The 14,822-nt window shown below is 38.6% G+C and overlaps 1 protein-coding gene across 2 annotated transcripts in view; it reads right to left on the bottom strand.

The window, feature by feature from the left end:
• Positions 1-3,663: 3,663 nt before the first annotated feature.
• The window catches only part of Mgat4a (alpha-1,3-mannosyl-glycoprotein 4-beta-N-acetylglucosaminyltransferase A), a 73,825-nt gene continuing 62,666 nt past the window's right edge, over positions 3,664-14,822 (bottom strand). For both annotated transcript variants that reach the window (XM_048352265.1, XM_048352266.1), the window contains exons 11-16: positions 13,618-13,725; positions 13,088-13,281; positions 10,127-10,205; positions 9,451-9,517; positions 6,353-6,465; positions 3,664-6,257 (exon numbers count right to left, since the gene is read on the bottom strand). In XM_048352265.1, the coding sequence (XP_048208222.1) occupies positions 6,231-6,257; positions 6,353-6,465; positions 9,451-9,517; positions 10,127-10,205; positions 13,088-13,281; positions 13,618-13,725 (588 nt within the window). In that variant the 3' untranslated portion in view covers positions 3,664-6,230. The remainder of the gene's footprint in view (positions 6,258-6,352; positions 6,466-9,450; positions 9,518-10,126; positions 10,206-13,087; positions 13,282-13,617; positions 13,726-14,822) is intronic.

Genomic DNA, 14,822 nt, shown 5'->3' with positions numbered 1-14,822 from the left:
CCATCTGTTGACAGTCATATGGTCTGCCTCATGTGGGTGGGGGAGGGGGAATCTTGACCACTTGAGCAAAGTCCTGGCCTCGTAGACAAACCTGTGTCTCTTGCCTCTACTCCCCAAGTCACTAGAATTATTGGTAGTCGTGCCTCTAGTTCATCCCCGTGTGCCTTAAACAGGGGCCACACAGCCCTAGTCTCACCTCCAGTAACCTGAAAGTAGCGCTCACAAGAACCACCATAGTACAGGCTCTGACATTAACACGTGATAAAGCACAAACCTGGAAAAGGTTACGTTAAAGAGGCCAATGGTGCTATTTTTGGAAACTATCATGTATCTAATAAAGCTAACATTACTTAAAGCCTCGCTGTTAAGGCAGACTGTTTATCAGTGCTAAACATAACTTAAAAAAAACAATCACCTATTTGTTTTACCCATTTTATTAGAAGGAATCTTGCATTCAATGTGGCTTTATAAACTTTACTCAAATACACATGGAACATTTGTGGCACAGAGAAACAGTGATGGAAGGCACAGTCAACAGGACCAGTTATTCAGTTTTCATTATAGCAGCAAACTTGAAAATAATCTTCCTATAAAAGTTGAACAGGTACCTAAAATATTACTACAGATGTGAACTGTTTAACCCAATATGTACAAGACATGTAAGAAGGAAAAACAAATCTGGCAAACCCTAGCAGAGTCTTCAGGCAGCTTCTCCAGAGGGTGCTCAACCTCAAATGCAAAGACAACCTTTCCAAAGGAAGTGTTCAGAATGAAATACATGAGTTTCTCATTCCAAGAGTTAAACACTTGGGCTTAACAGACTTAGAAAACATTACGTCTATGCTAAAAGTATCCATCTACTGGCAGTGCATCTTACAGTACTGTCTGTACCCGCCGTCTTTTAAGGCTCAGAGAACATGTCTTTAAAAGTTATTATTGTCACCAAATCTGAGCAGACAGCATTTCACATAATGGAATGCCAGTCAAGCTAAAGTACCAAACCACTGATTCCAGAGCAATTTGCTAATTACTAAAACAATGAAACAGCAAGGAACAAGTGATACAAAATAGCCTCCCTAATACCCAAAAGTATTAAAATATTCCCCACACCAAATAACCCTTATTTTAGAACCATTTTAGCACCACTAGTCTGTACGTTTTTGCTGCAGTGTTAACAGTGAGGATGATACTTTGCACAGCTGCTTCCCTTCAGCATTCTGTTCCTGTCTGCAAGTCTTCATCTCACACAGACTGGAGAGCCAGCCCGCCTCCCGGCCTGCTCCCTGCCAGTCATTTGCTCCTACGCCAGCGGGAGAAGGGAAGGCTTTAGGTGAGATGCTGAAACGGCATGAGGACACAGGGGCAGGTATAACAAAACTCTAAGTTGGATGCTGTTTTGTTCTTTCTTTAGCAAAAATAAAACTGCTGTAGTCTTTTTAGTACTGTATGTTCACATGCATTAAAGAGCTAAAGCATACTAGTTAACATACATTTTAAGATGAATGATTTAAAATTTTACAACTATCAAAGTTTTAGTTTTACACAAATATTGCTACATAGCCTGGAAAAGTCCTTTCCAACAAAAGATTGGATTGGGAATCTAAAATCCTTTATACCATGAATGTAAGATTATTACATAAATTGGTGATCTTTCGACAGTGTTTAACATCTATTTGTCTTTCATCAAGACTGGCAATATAGGGCTGGGGATATAGCCTAGTGGCAAGAGTGCCTGCCTCGGATACATGAGGCCCTAGGTTCGATTCCCCAGCACCACATATACAGAAAACGGCCAGAAGCGGCGCTGTGGCTCAAGTGGCAGAGTGCTAGCCTTGAGCGGGAAGAAGCCAGGGACAGTGCTCAGGCCCTGAGTCCAAGGCCCAGGACTGGCCAAAAAAAAAAAAAAAAAAAAGACTGGCAATATAGCAAAAATGAGCACAAAGATTAATGGATAAACCAAAACGAAAATGAATTTCATTAGCATGGCCTAGAGGCATGAGTATTTTGGAAAACATTTTCAAATAACCAATATTTGACTGACACAAGTAGGGTTAGGGTTTGATCTGTACTAAATAAAAACACTAAATCACAATCTACCTAAAGGCAGAAGTTCCTTTTAATGTCTGATTTAAAATACTACTGCTTATCATTCTTCTTATACTTCTGATGGGCCCAAAAGCAGCTTGTCTCGATCCTCAAGTGGGAAAATATCCCACAACCTCATTCTAGCTCACAGAACACTGCTAGAATGTTGGACCTTTCTTTGTTTCTTTCTTGTGGTATAGGGGTTTGAACTGAGAGCCTGGGGCTTGCTAGGCACTCTACTATTGAGCCGTGTCCCCCAGCTCTGTGCTGCAAATTTTACTTCCAGTGAAGACAGGTCTCTTGCAGAGAACATCCAAGTTGAGACTGCAAAGTAATGGTTTAAGAACTTGATATTTAGCAAGAAATATGTCATGAACTAGACACATAATCATAACATTCAGGAAGCTGAGGTGGGAGGATTGAGTTCAAGGCCAACCTGAGCTACAGAGCAAACCTCTGTCCAAAAAAAACTACTGGAAGGAAGGACAATGTAGGGAATCAATAAGAAGACTTTTTGGAATTTAACCTTTAAAAAATATATTCATCTCCTACTACATAATGAACCACTACATTTGTAGCAGCTGAAAACACTACCCATTTATTATCTTATAGTTCTGCAGGTTTGAGATCTCCAAAAGCCGTAGTCGAGACGCTGACCTGGGCAGACTTATCTGGAGACAAATTCATCTTCCGAGTTTGTGGGTGGAAATCAGTTCCTGTGTTGGTAGAGCAGCAAGTCCCACTTCCATGGCTGGCCAGCCGGAGGTGTCAGCTCTTCATCACCTGTATTCCTTCCACTCTAAACTATCTGACTTCTGCCAGCCTGAGAAAACTGCTTCAAAAGGACTCATGAGATTGAACTCGTCATCCCTTCCTTTTGCTATATAATATGGATCATATTCACAGTTCCACTTTCAACCAAAGTACAAAATATACAAGGTCACAGGGAGGTGGTTAGAATTCTGCTTACCACAAATAGACACAGTTATTAACTGGAATGATCTGAACATGCTGTTCACACATAACCAAACTGGTATGGGTTTCCATATAACCAAGGCTTTTTTAAAGGGGCAGTATTAGGAGACAACTTTGTTCTTCATTATAATGGAAGATTTAAAGGAAAGCCTTAACAATTTTTTTCTCTCTCTTTTCAGTCATGGGGTTGAACTCTCAGGGCCTGGGTGCTGTCGCTGAGCCTTCTCACTCAACGCTAGTGCTCTACCACTTTGAACCATAGCACCACTTGCAGTTTTCTGGTGGTTAATTGCAGATCAGGGTCTCATGGACTTTTTTGCCCTGGCCCACGCCTAATCTTTTACCAGCGCAGCCACCAAATCCTTTGCACACCTGCCCTTAACCTTACTATCAGAGTTCATTCATTCTGATTTCTACATTGTTCACATTTGCATTCTTGACAGTATTAGCTGACAAAACTTTGTGCAACGATGGTTATGCTCTGTATCCAGTGAGTGCTTGAGATATAAAAAGAATGGTATTTATATGACAATGAATACTTTAAAATATTTGGAGCATTAAAAGTATATTTAAAGGTAAATAATGATACTCTAAAAATGAAATCTTTAATGATTTAGAGTTACTGTGTGCCATGTGGCTACTGTACAAGACAGCACTGTTCAAGAGTTTACATAATTTATCTGAGATGCACACCAGATGCCAAATGGTGTGTGTGTGTGTGCGCGCACGCGTATGTAGTTGGTCTTACCATCTGACACTTTTCCCATTCACTGTTTTGTTAAGAAGGGCTCGGTGTCTTCTCAAGGTCAAATGTTTACCTTCTCCTGGTCCCCCCCCCCCCCTCACTTCCTCCAGACTTTGCTCCTGCACGTTAGTCAGAGTGCTTGCACAGAGCAGCCACGCTTCAGCCTATCTGCTATAGTGGAGGACACAGAAGCAGAGCTGCTCCCTGGAGCTCTAAATTTGTCAGGAGAGAACACTTACCATCACGACTAAACATGTATATTCATGTGTGACAAGTGTGGCTGGAGAAGGGAGCCAGGCACAAGAAGATGGCAGAGGCAGCCCACTGGCCCACCAAGATCTGAATGGAACCTACCAGGCACACTCGAGGTACTGGGAACTAATTTATGGAAAGGAGGGAAGAGCCCTGCATGAAGGGAAAGATTTGGTTGGAAGGGTTCCTAGGGATAAAGGGGATGAGCAGAGCTTGAGTGGAAGCCAAGCACGGCAGCAGGAAAAAGCTGGCTACACAGCCTGGGGTTGTTCAAGAAGCCATAACACCTGGCACCAGGAACACAATCCTTACTCCACCCTAGATTTTCTGCCCACTGCCTTTTTGAAGCTACAGTTAGCCACTGAAGACATACAGACCAAGGGAACACAGATTTTTTTACCTTCTGTTACTAAGTTACTGCTTGAGCAGTAATTTAGTTATCTAAGCCAGTGCCAACCTTTTTGAAGAAATTTACTTGTGAACTTGGGATTAAGGAAATTACAGAAGAAAATTAAAAAGTGAATTAAGGAAATGAAGCCTAATAAGCCCAAATAAAGATTCTAGGTGGATATAAAGCCTGACAAAGTCATTTGGCATAAAAATCATTATTGACAATACAATTAACTTCAATCAAGAGAAGTAAAAGTGATTACAAGATAGAGTAAGGAAAAGATGTTTCCTGAGCGCCCTGTGTTAACACCACATGGAGCACTGTCGCCGCTGCTGTTCTGCCTGGTGGGTGAGCAGCAGAGCCCCTCCAGGCTGTCAACCACCAGCTGGAACTCTCTACAGCCCCAGGCCATCACGTGGGCTACCCAGAAAGCCCAGGGGCAGGCAAGACACCTGCCACCTGCCGGGTTTGTAAAAGCAGACTAGCTAGGAACCAAAGTGAGAATTCACAATTATCCCAAAGTAAAATACTTTATGATTGTTGAAGTACCTTGGATACTAGTAGTATTTGATAGCATTCTTTTTTTATACATTTGAAATCTGACTGTCTGAAACTGTTTAAGAGTAATAAGCACTCGTTTGGACATAGGATATATAAGTTTGTAATGCAGTAGAAAAAATCATCCTGACAAAACATACAACGGCTACAATACCTGTCACCAAAAACCAACATTACAATTTTTTCTTTAAAATTATATCCATTATTGACTCATACAGTACCATTGCCTAGAAAACATTGTCAGAACTAGATATAAGTGAAAATATAGAAGAATGAACAGGAAACAATATATCTGACTCATGGATTAAAGACAAAGACTAAAAAGGAAAGAAGAGCCTGCCATCGGCCACAGCAGAAGAGATGTAATGAGTGAAGTGTGTGAGGTTTCAGGCTGAGGGCATCATATCGGAACACTGAAATTTATCAGACTGGTTTTCTGTGGTTACATGCCATACATGATACAGCAAAATAACCCTCAAGAAGGACATTGGTCTTTAAAGTCTTGGCTTTAAGGAATGATAAATGCATTTGAAAATATCACTGTGATTATAAAAGTACGTCAAGTTAAGAAATCCATCTCTAATCAATCTTAAATGGCAGTGCAGTTGAAAAATGGCATTGATCTGTAATGTTTGCATTTCCAAAGAAAAATATAGAAAGAACTTAAAAATGCAAGGTAACTTGTTCTCAAAAAAAGTATCAATTCAAAAAATTTACTGCACAAAAATATGTACTTTTAAGTGTTTCTAATAAATTAACTCCATAACATTTTGTGTATTTATATATTTATATATTTATATATATATATATCATCCCTGATAATCTATAAAAGAGGGTCTAGAATAGTAAAATAAATGAACATCAAAAATGCCCCCTTCATAAAATGTATTTAACATTAGTTTTTCTCAAATTTAAGGAATGTACCAATATGTACAACTCTTATGTATTAGTATAATACCAAAATAGTACAATTCATATTAACAGGCTGTCATAATTGTAAAATGTTTGTGTCGAGTTAAAATTGGAGGACGGCTGAGTTTCAAATGAATACAATTATCCATGGGAGGTTTGCTTTCCAAGCAGAAATGACAACTGTCTTATCTACAGTAGACTTCACAAGAGGTAGTATTCAAGTTTGAAAAAAAAACAAAACAACAGAAGGTACATGCTTAACTATCATTAACTGATGGTTTCACAGGGGGAGGAAAGTGTTGGTTTCTTAGATCAATTGGTGATTTTTTTGATATGAATCTGAAACAGAAAATAATGGTAAGGCAGTTAATTTTACAAGGTCCTTGCATGCAAAATTAAAGCTTAATGAGCATGTAGTATCTAGCAGTTCTTACCTCATTAAGAATGGCCCAAACAGCAGAATTGTGAATAACTGAAAGTCGAAAGGCTGAAATGGGATTTAATCTATGGTCCACCATCCCTTCTGCGACACCATTCTCAAATTTCCCTTCAAAGCAAAAATTATTATTTGTTACATGCAAGATAAACACATAATAAGTATCACTGGCTTAAAGCAACAGGAATTCAAAAGTATTTCCAGTAAGCATCTTTAGACAGGGAAAAAATGATTTTCCCCTTTTTCTACTTTTATTCAACATTTAATTTTTCTATATACACTAATATGTACACTATTTTCTATATACACTAATATACTATATGCCTTAAAATACTGAAATAGCCAACTTAATTAGCCATACTTTTACCCATTGTAAGTTTTTAAAAATTCATTCCTTCTGGCATCAACAACTTTTGACCTACAGATTTTTAACAAATTGTGCATCAAAATCTAATTTGTAACATCACTCTATCTGCTTTGAAGAATAAGGTAGTGAAAAATTTCAGTGTTTCAGTCAGTTAACCTTGAGAAGTAATTCTTTTCAAGAACACATCACACAATTCTCACATAAAGTACTGTCAAGAATGAGAAGCTAATAAACACTCCCCTGCAGGAACAGGGACCAAGAACTTCTACTATACTTCTACTGATCTTCTTGATGGAAGAAATAATATCCTCATTTAAAATAATAAATGAGGGAAACTAAGAAACCTCTGTTTTCTTTGGGTCTGGCTTACTTTGCTTAATGTAGTGTTTTCCAAGTCTTTCCATTTCCTTACACAGGTACAATATCTTTCTTTCTGATGGAAGTGTAGAATTCCATTGTGTTTTGTTTTGTTTTTTGCTAGTCCTGGGGCTTGAACTCAGGGCCTGAGCACTGTCCCTGGCTCCTTTATGCTCAAGTCTAGCACTCTACCACTTGAACCACAGCGCCACTTCTGGCTTTTTCTATATATGTGGTGCTGAGGAATCAAACCCAGGGCTTCATGTATACGAGGCAAGCACTCTACCACTAGGCCATATTCCCAGCCCCAGAATCCCATTGTGTAATACTCCACACTTTCTTGATTCACTCCTCTACTGAGGGGCATCTAGGTTGCTTCCATATATTGGCTATGGTAAACAATACTGCAATGACAATTCACAATAGCCAAAATATGGAAACAACGCAGATGCCCCTCTACAGATGAATGGATCCAAAAAATGTGGTACGTATACACAATGGAATACTACACAGTGATTAGAAATGATAAAATATTGGTATTCGCAGGGAAATGGTCAGAACTTGAACAAATAATGTTGAGTGAGATAAGCCTAGAACACAGAAAACAAAGGGGCATGATCTCCCTGATATATGACTGTTAAGGTGTGTTGGGGGGGGGGGGGGGGAACGACACTAGAGACCAGGTCTCCAAAACAAAAAAACTTCTTGTCAAATGGTATTTCCCACAGGTGTGGAAACCAAACAACTACTAAACCAAACAACTACTAAACATAAAAAGGTCTAAATTAGACCTCTCAGTGGATCACAATAGCTCAAAAGCTATGTATGTATGATCATATAAGACAAGGATAAGCAAACTCTATTGTTGACATTATATTTAAAGTTCTAGGTGAATTTCCTTTGGCATACGCCACGTGGCTACTGTATATGTTTTTGGTACACTGGGTATTGTATATATATGCCTACCTGATCTAAGGAAGGGAAAGAAAAGCGAGGGTGTAAGATATCACAAGAAATGTACTCACTGCCCTATTATGTAACTGTACCCCTTTTGTACAATACTTTGTCAACAAAATTTAATTAATAAATAAATACTGCAATGAACATGGTTGTGCTAGCAGCTTTAGTGTGGCCTTGTTTGTGGTCTATTGGATAAATGCGCAAGAGTGGGATTGCTGGGTCATAGGGAAGCTCCATGTTTAGTCTTCTAAGGAGCCTCCACACTGCTTTCCAGAGTGGTGGAACAAGTTTACATTCTCACCAACAGTCCAACAGTGTAGTAGCATTCCCTTTTGGCCAGACCCCCACCAGCATGTTATTGTTAGTTTCCTTGATAATGGCCAGTCTAACTGGGGTGAGGTGGAATCTGATAAGTTATACAGGTCTCTAGACATTCACACAGTAAGACATAGGAGCAGATCACAAAAGCTCAGTAGCTATGTGTATATGATCATATAAAATAATATATTATGAAATGGACTTCACGAAAAAGAAATGAGATTTTTGTTGTTGCTGTTGCTATTTTTGTTCTTTTGTCTTTTTAGTCTTTGGGAGGGCAAAGGAGGCACAGATAAGGTGGAACAAAGGGTGAACAAATAGAACAGTGGTACTCACTAAACACTATGTGGAATATGAACTGTACATCTTGTGGTTAGGCACAGGAAGGAAAAACTGGGAGTGAAGGGGTGACATGGTTCAAAAAGAAGTACTCATTACCTGCCTATGCAACTGTAACCCTTCTGTACTTCACCTTTACAGTAACAATAAAATATATATTGTTTGTAAAAGAGAATAAAAAAGGGCACTCAGAAAAGATATAGGAAAATGGTTTCCTTCTGGGGAAAACTTCTGTAAGCCAGAGGTTGGCAAACTTTCCTTTAAGGGCAGTCTGAATAGGCCAAAAGGAAAACTAAAGATGTAAGATGGGTATTTCCATATTGAAAGAGAAAACACAATTCCCTCAAATTTTACTGAATTCAATATATATCAATACAAGGTACATTTTAAATATGCATGTATGTACGTATATTTGTACTAAGGAAGTAGAATTTGTTAAGAAACAAAGTTTGCAACAAAAACTAATTTTCAAGATGATGATAATGTGTGAGAGCACTTATTTGGAAAAATCTGAGTCTTGTCCTAAGCTCAAAAACTACAGTAAGCTTACCACTGTCAGGCCACTGAACTATGGAGTGGGAAAGGTCAGAATATTCACTTCCTATGTCTAACAAAACTTACATAATAGCTGAGTCCATGACAGTGAAATAATAGTATAACCATCTTCATTAAAATACTTTTAGCACTTTTATTAATATCTGTATTATTTTAGGAAATAGTCCAGAAAAATAAGAGGACATTTTCCTAGACATTACCTATTCTGAAGTAGCCATCTTCTAATCGTTTCTCTTTGGTTTCTTTGCTTATTTCCAAGCCTTCACTCTAAAATAAAACAAAAGCATTAATTTTAAAAATAGTTATTTCTATCTAAAACAAATGTAAGTCACTTACCTGTCTATAGCCTTTGTTAAATAACAATCTCTAAACAAAGGAAGGGCACCTCTGACTCAAAGCCTAAAAGTATGCCAGTAAAAGTGTTCTGCACATAAAATACTAATGGTTGAAAAAGCATATAGTAAATCAACTTATTAGAACATTATTTCCTATTTAAAATATATAGAGGTAAAGAACTATGTGTTAACTTGAGGGGAAAAAAATCTATGTATTCCATACTGACTAGTAAATTAACTTTGTTTATCCATCAACAGGCATTAAGATGCCTACATGGTTTGTGAAACTCAAAATACAAACACCAAGATAACACTGAGGTAAAATTATGATTCATTTACTAGTGTAAATGAATCCACAGCATTTTCCCACAGAAAACAAAATGAAGGCTCTATGAGCGAAGCAAACGGGTCTATGAATAACAAGTGGTCCAAATGTCAAAAGGGAATTCCCATGGCATGCAGAAGGCCTCACAGACTAGCCTTAAACCACGCCTCCTTGCTGTGGTCTGCAGCGACACATCAGGAGAACAAGCAGGCCTACCTTGAAAGGCAAGACATCCACAGTTGTGTTTAGCAGAATGTCTCCTGGGTGTTCTTGGTTGCCACTATGGAATAAATAACTGAAAATAACACAGAAAATTTTCAAAATGAGTCAGAACAACTTGACAAAGATTCAAGAAAATGCACACGTAGTGTAAGTTTTTCTAAATGAGACTCTCAACTGCACAGAACCAACAATGGGAGAACTTGTAAGCACAAGTTAAGAATTCTGAACTTCAGGGGCTGGGGATATGGCCTAGTGGCAAGAGTGCTTGCCTCATGTACATGAAGCCCTGGGTTCAATTCCCCAGCACCACAAATATAGAAAACGGCCAGAAATGGCGCTATGGCTCAAATGGCAGAGTGCTAGCCTTGAGCAAAAAGAAGCCAGGGACAGTGCGCAGGCCCTGAGTTCAAGCCCCAGGACTGGCAAAAAAAAAAAAAAAAGAAAGAATTCTGAACTTCAGTTTACTGAAAAGTAGACAGGAACTTAAAAACTGGAGGGTAAAACCCATAGGGGATGCATTAATTCTTTCTGCCAGAAGCTGAAATGTTTGCATTCTTAACAATATATTTAAGAGACTAAAAAAAAACAAAAACAGAATGACAATAATTTTATATGTTTATGATGCTTTAAGTACACAAATCTCTCCCTGTGAATATCACAACCACAGCACCACCGTGCCTTGTACCAGACAAAGTTTTCACTTGGACACTCCCGAGGCATGCAAGTTCAAAGACTCACTTTAGGTTTGGGATATGGGTCAAGGGTCAGGCACCTGCCTAGGGCCTAGAATGCGGCAATCCCGGAGTTGAATTCCCGGCAGCAACCTCTCCCACCACAAAGATTATCTAATGCAAATACTTTTAGCATTTGAAAATTAACCTTTCAAATATCTTGGAAATTCAACTTGTCATGATTAGAAAACATCTAAAGAATACTTCCATGATATTTTGCCATAAATCTAAAATACTTGGATCTGAGTATAATGTTATTACACCTTGACAATGAGCACTAGTAATTTTATGCACTTGGGAAGACTAGGAACTAGATAGGACAAATTATGTCTCACTATACTTCTAACTTTAGTTATATTAACTGGCTAAAAATTTAGGTTAAGAGTAAGAGGGACCTTATTTTCTTGGATTTTCATATTTAGCAAGTTTAGTTAGCTTTGAGGCCTGAATTTATTCTATCCAGTAAAGATAGTTTCACCGGCCAGACATGACTGTTCCAAGGAATTTATAAGAACAAAAAGCATCCTGCATATTAAAAAATATTTAGCTAAATAATCCCTACAGGGCATAGCGGGGTATACGTGGACACAAATCATCTGTGATGAGAAACTGATTTTGAAATTATATCAGAAGTTCTTTCCAGGATTTCTCAAATGAGAAAGACCTTTTTATTTCTGTTTTGCTTTTGAGACACAATCTTGCTAGGCTACCCAGTCTGGTCTCAACTCCTGGGCTCAAGTTATCCTCTTGTCTCACTGTCCCAAGAGGCTGAAACTATAGGCTTGCCATATCTGGCGAGAAATATATTTAAAATACATGCTCGACTTGAAATGCTGGTTCATAAAACCACACACCATTCACGGTTTCCATCAAATTAGTAAGGAAAAGAAGTCATTATCGAGAAAAAGCATGTGAAGATAACCTAGAGATTAGACAGACATTAAAAAATGTTCACCAGGCAATTATTCGCAATGAAAAACTCAGTGCCACCTAGAAAGTGAAAGAGTGCAAAGCCTAAGTTTAAACACCAGTATCATCAAAACAAACAACCTCACTCTTTCAGCTAATTGTATTCTTAATATTTTCCCCCGCTATCAAGAACAAAGAAAGGATGTCCGCTCTCACTACTTTCATTCAACATCACATTGCAGTTCTAGTCCCTGCAATAAGTAAAAGAAGTAAAAGGCATATCAATTGGAGAAGAAAAAATAAAACTATTCCTGTTTGCAGCTGATAGGAATCCATCAAAAAAATTCCTAATATAAACAAGTTCAGCAAATAAGAAAGCAGGAACAACATGAACATACAAAAGCCAATGGGTATTTCCATATACATTATGGGATAGTGAACCACATTCTATTAAATATGCCACTGCATTCTGGTAAGTATATACAGAATCATGGATCCTGATTGTTACATAAAACGTGTGAAGTAGAGAAAGTCCTAAACTTTATAAACTGAACATATATGGTAAAAACATAGAATGGTTGTAACTGCCATTAAACAGTCACAGTGTATCAGGAATAGTCATAGTACATCAAATTTGTCAGTTCAAACAAATTGCTAGGATAATCAGCTTGTTCTCCAATTCCAAGGTGTTTTGTTTTGTTTTGTTGAGGTTAAGAACACTGATATGGTGTGAACATGAACTGTGTCCTCCAGACGTATGTGTTGCACGCTTGGTCCCCTGCTAATGCTATTTTCAGAGGTTCTAGAGGCACTGGGAAGGGTGGCTTGTGGGAGGAGGTGAGACCTGTCTCCAGGTAGAAGCCTGGCCCCAGTCCCTTCCGCAGTCACTGCTGTCTGACGTGCTGCCATCACCATTTTCCTCACGGGGGTTGGCCCAAGTGGCCACAGACCAAACCCTCTCAAGCCACCAGCTAAAATACACCCTTCCTCTCTTACGTGGTGTGTGTCAGACATTTAATCATGATGAAAATAAAACACGGACATGAAAAATAGTAGCGATTTGGGGGAAACGATGCTTTTAAAATGCTAAAAACATTAAATGCAAGCGCAGACATACCAAGAGAATCTACTAAATGTGTCAAATACTGACACTGTATCTGAAAACATGGCTTTAATACAACTAGCCAGTTGTATTAAATATAACTTATAACCCAACATTTTGAGAACCGTTCTCTCTTCACATTTGTTATATACAAACAAAAACCCTGTCACCAATCACACTGTAAATACGACACTGAAATCGAAGGTCACCAACCTTTCTACATTGACCGGCTTGTCAAATTTAAACAAGATATAGTCTCCAGCTGTTGGGGTGATGGCCCAGAAGAAATCCTCTCCCATGTACGTTTTTTCCAGTGTGTGTCCCTGGTAAACTTTCAAGGAAGTGGACACCTCTGCAGGGGGGTTGACATGGATTTTAAGAAGTAATGGTTTCATGTAATCTTTATCCTAGGGAGAAAGAACACATTTTCATTAAATAGCATGCAGTTTCTTGGGTTGTTTGTTTGTTTTTGCCAGTCCTGGGCTTGGGACTCAGGGCCTGAGCACTGCCCCTAGCTTCTTTTTGCTCAAGGCTAGCACTCTGCCACTTGAGCCACAGCACCACTTCTGGCTTTTTCTATATATGTGGTGCTGAGGAATTGAACCCAGGGATTCATGTAAATGAGGCAAGCACTCTACCATTAGGACATATTTCCAGCCCAGCATGCAGTTTCTTTATATTTAAAGCAAAAGTAACAGTTATACACTAAGTAATAGATTGTACATCCATAAAAAACAACCAACCGTGAGTTTCTGAATTTTCCCCGACAGTGATGAATGCAGACCAACGTGCTGGAAAAGGGAAGGTCGGAATCGAATTCGTAGATTTGCTTTCTGTCTATCACAATGTTTCTAAACATTAAAAAAAAAGTCATTATTACATAATTAGCTGAAATCTTATCTGGAAAAATGAGAAAGTCTTTTAGAAGAAATTGAAAAGAAAACACAAATTTAAGTCATAATTCCACACCCTATGATTTTTTTTTATGGTCTTAGAGGCATTAAGAGATGTGCCACCTACTTGATAAACAGCTGGAATCCAGAACATAAGAATAGGTAGCTATGGCAAGAGTGTAGGGTCTTATTTCAACTATACTTCAAGACATATGAATAAAGACTGACTTGAAAGATTAAAATGCATAAGCTATACACTAGACAAAAATATGTAAAACATCTTTAATCAGAAATAAAATCAATAGACGGAAAATAATAAAAGGCATATTATGTGACTTCAAGCAAGTAAATGATACCAAAGTCCCACAGGCAAAGCCACCACCACACAGTTAAGGGACACCCATGTTTCCGCTCCCAGGGCCTCCCCCGGCTCAGAAGACACATCATACCCTGCTCGCATGCTGGGCCACAAGGCCCACGGAGCCATCAGGGTTCACACAGGACCTCAGCTTATGCTTCAGGAAAGCCACAGCTACTCTGCTGTAGTTTTTATTAAAATGTCTAATTTTACCTAAGGAGTTAACTTCATCAGCATTTAATGCTAACATAAAAATAGAGGTAAAGTTGTGTATTGTATTTTCACAAATATTCAAGTGGAGGAGGTGAAGGAGTGGTGGATAATGAGGAAGATCACCAGTGGAGAAGAGAAGCTGAAAGAGGAGACGGGCGGAAGGAACTTCAACAGTACCACTCCAAAGACAAGAGAAGCATTAAGCATTAGGGCATGAAGAGCCACCGCAGGAAATGCAGATGGCTGGGCCTTGATCTCCTGCAGGAAGCAACTGAGGGACACAGAAAAACATGAACCCAGAAAGAGTGAAAAGACAGACAAAACTGTCTGAAAGGCTATGCACTCAAATTTGTGGGTGATTTAAAGTTGTTTTCACTGTTTTAATATTTACTAGGAAGAGTTTTTCAACTCAAAGACTCAGTTTACACTTTAACCACCTAGCTGATAAAATTACGTAGGAGGAATTAAATGCAAGTGTGTATAG

Source organism: Perognathus longimembris, chromosome 8 (assembly GCF_023159225.1).
Source record: "Perognathus longimembris pacificus isolate PPM17 chromosome 8, ASM2315922v1, whole genome shotgun sequence".
Taxonomy (NCBI): Eukaryota; Metazoa; Chordata; class Mammalia; order Rodentia; family Heteromyidae; genus Perognathus; species Perognathus longimembris.
The sequence above is the reverse complement of the archived record's forward strand: the minus strand, read 5'-3'. Positions and strand labels throughout refer to the sequence as shown.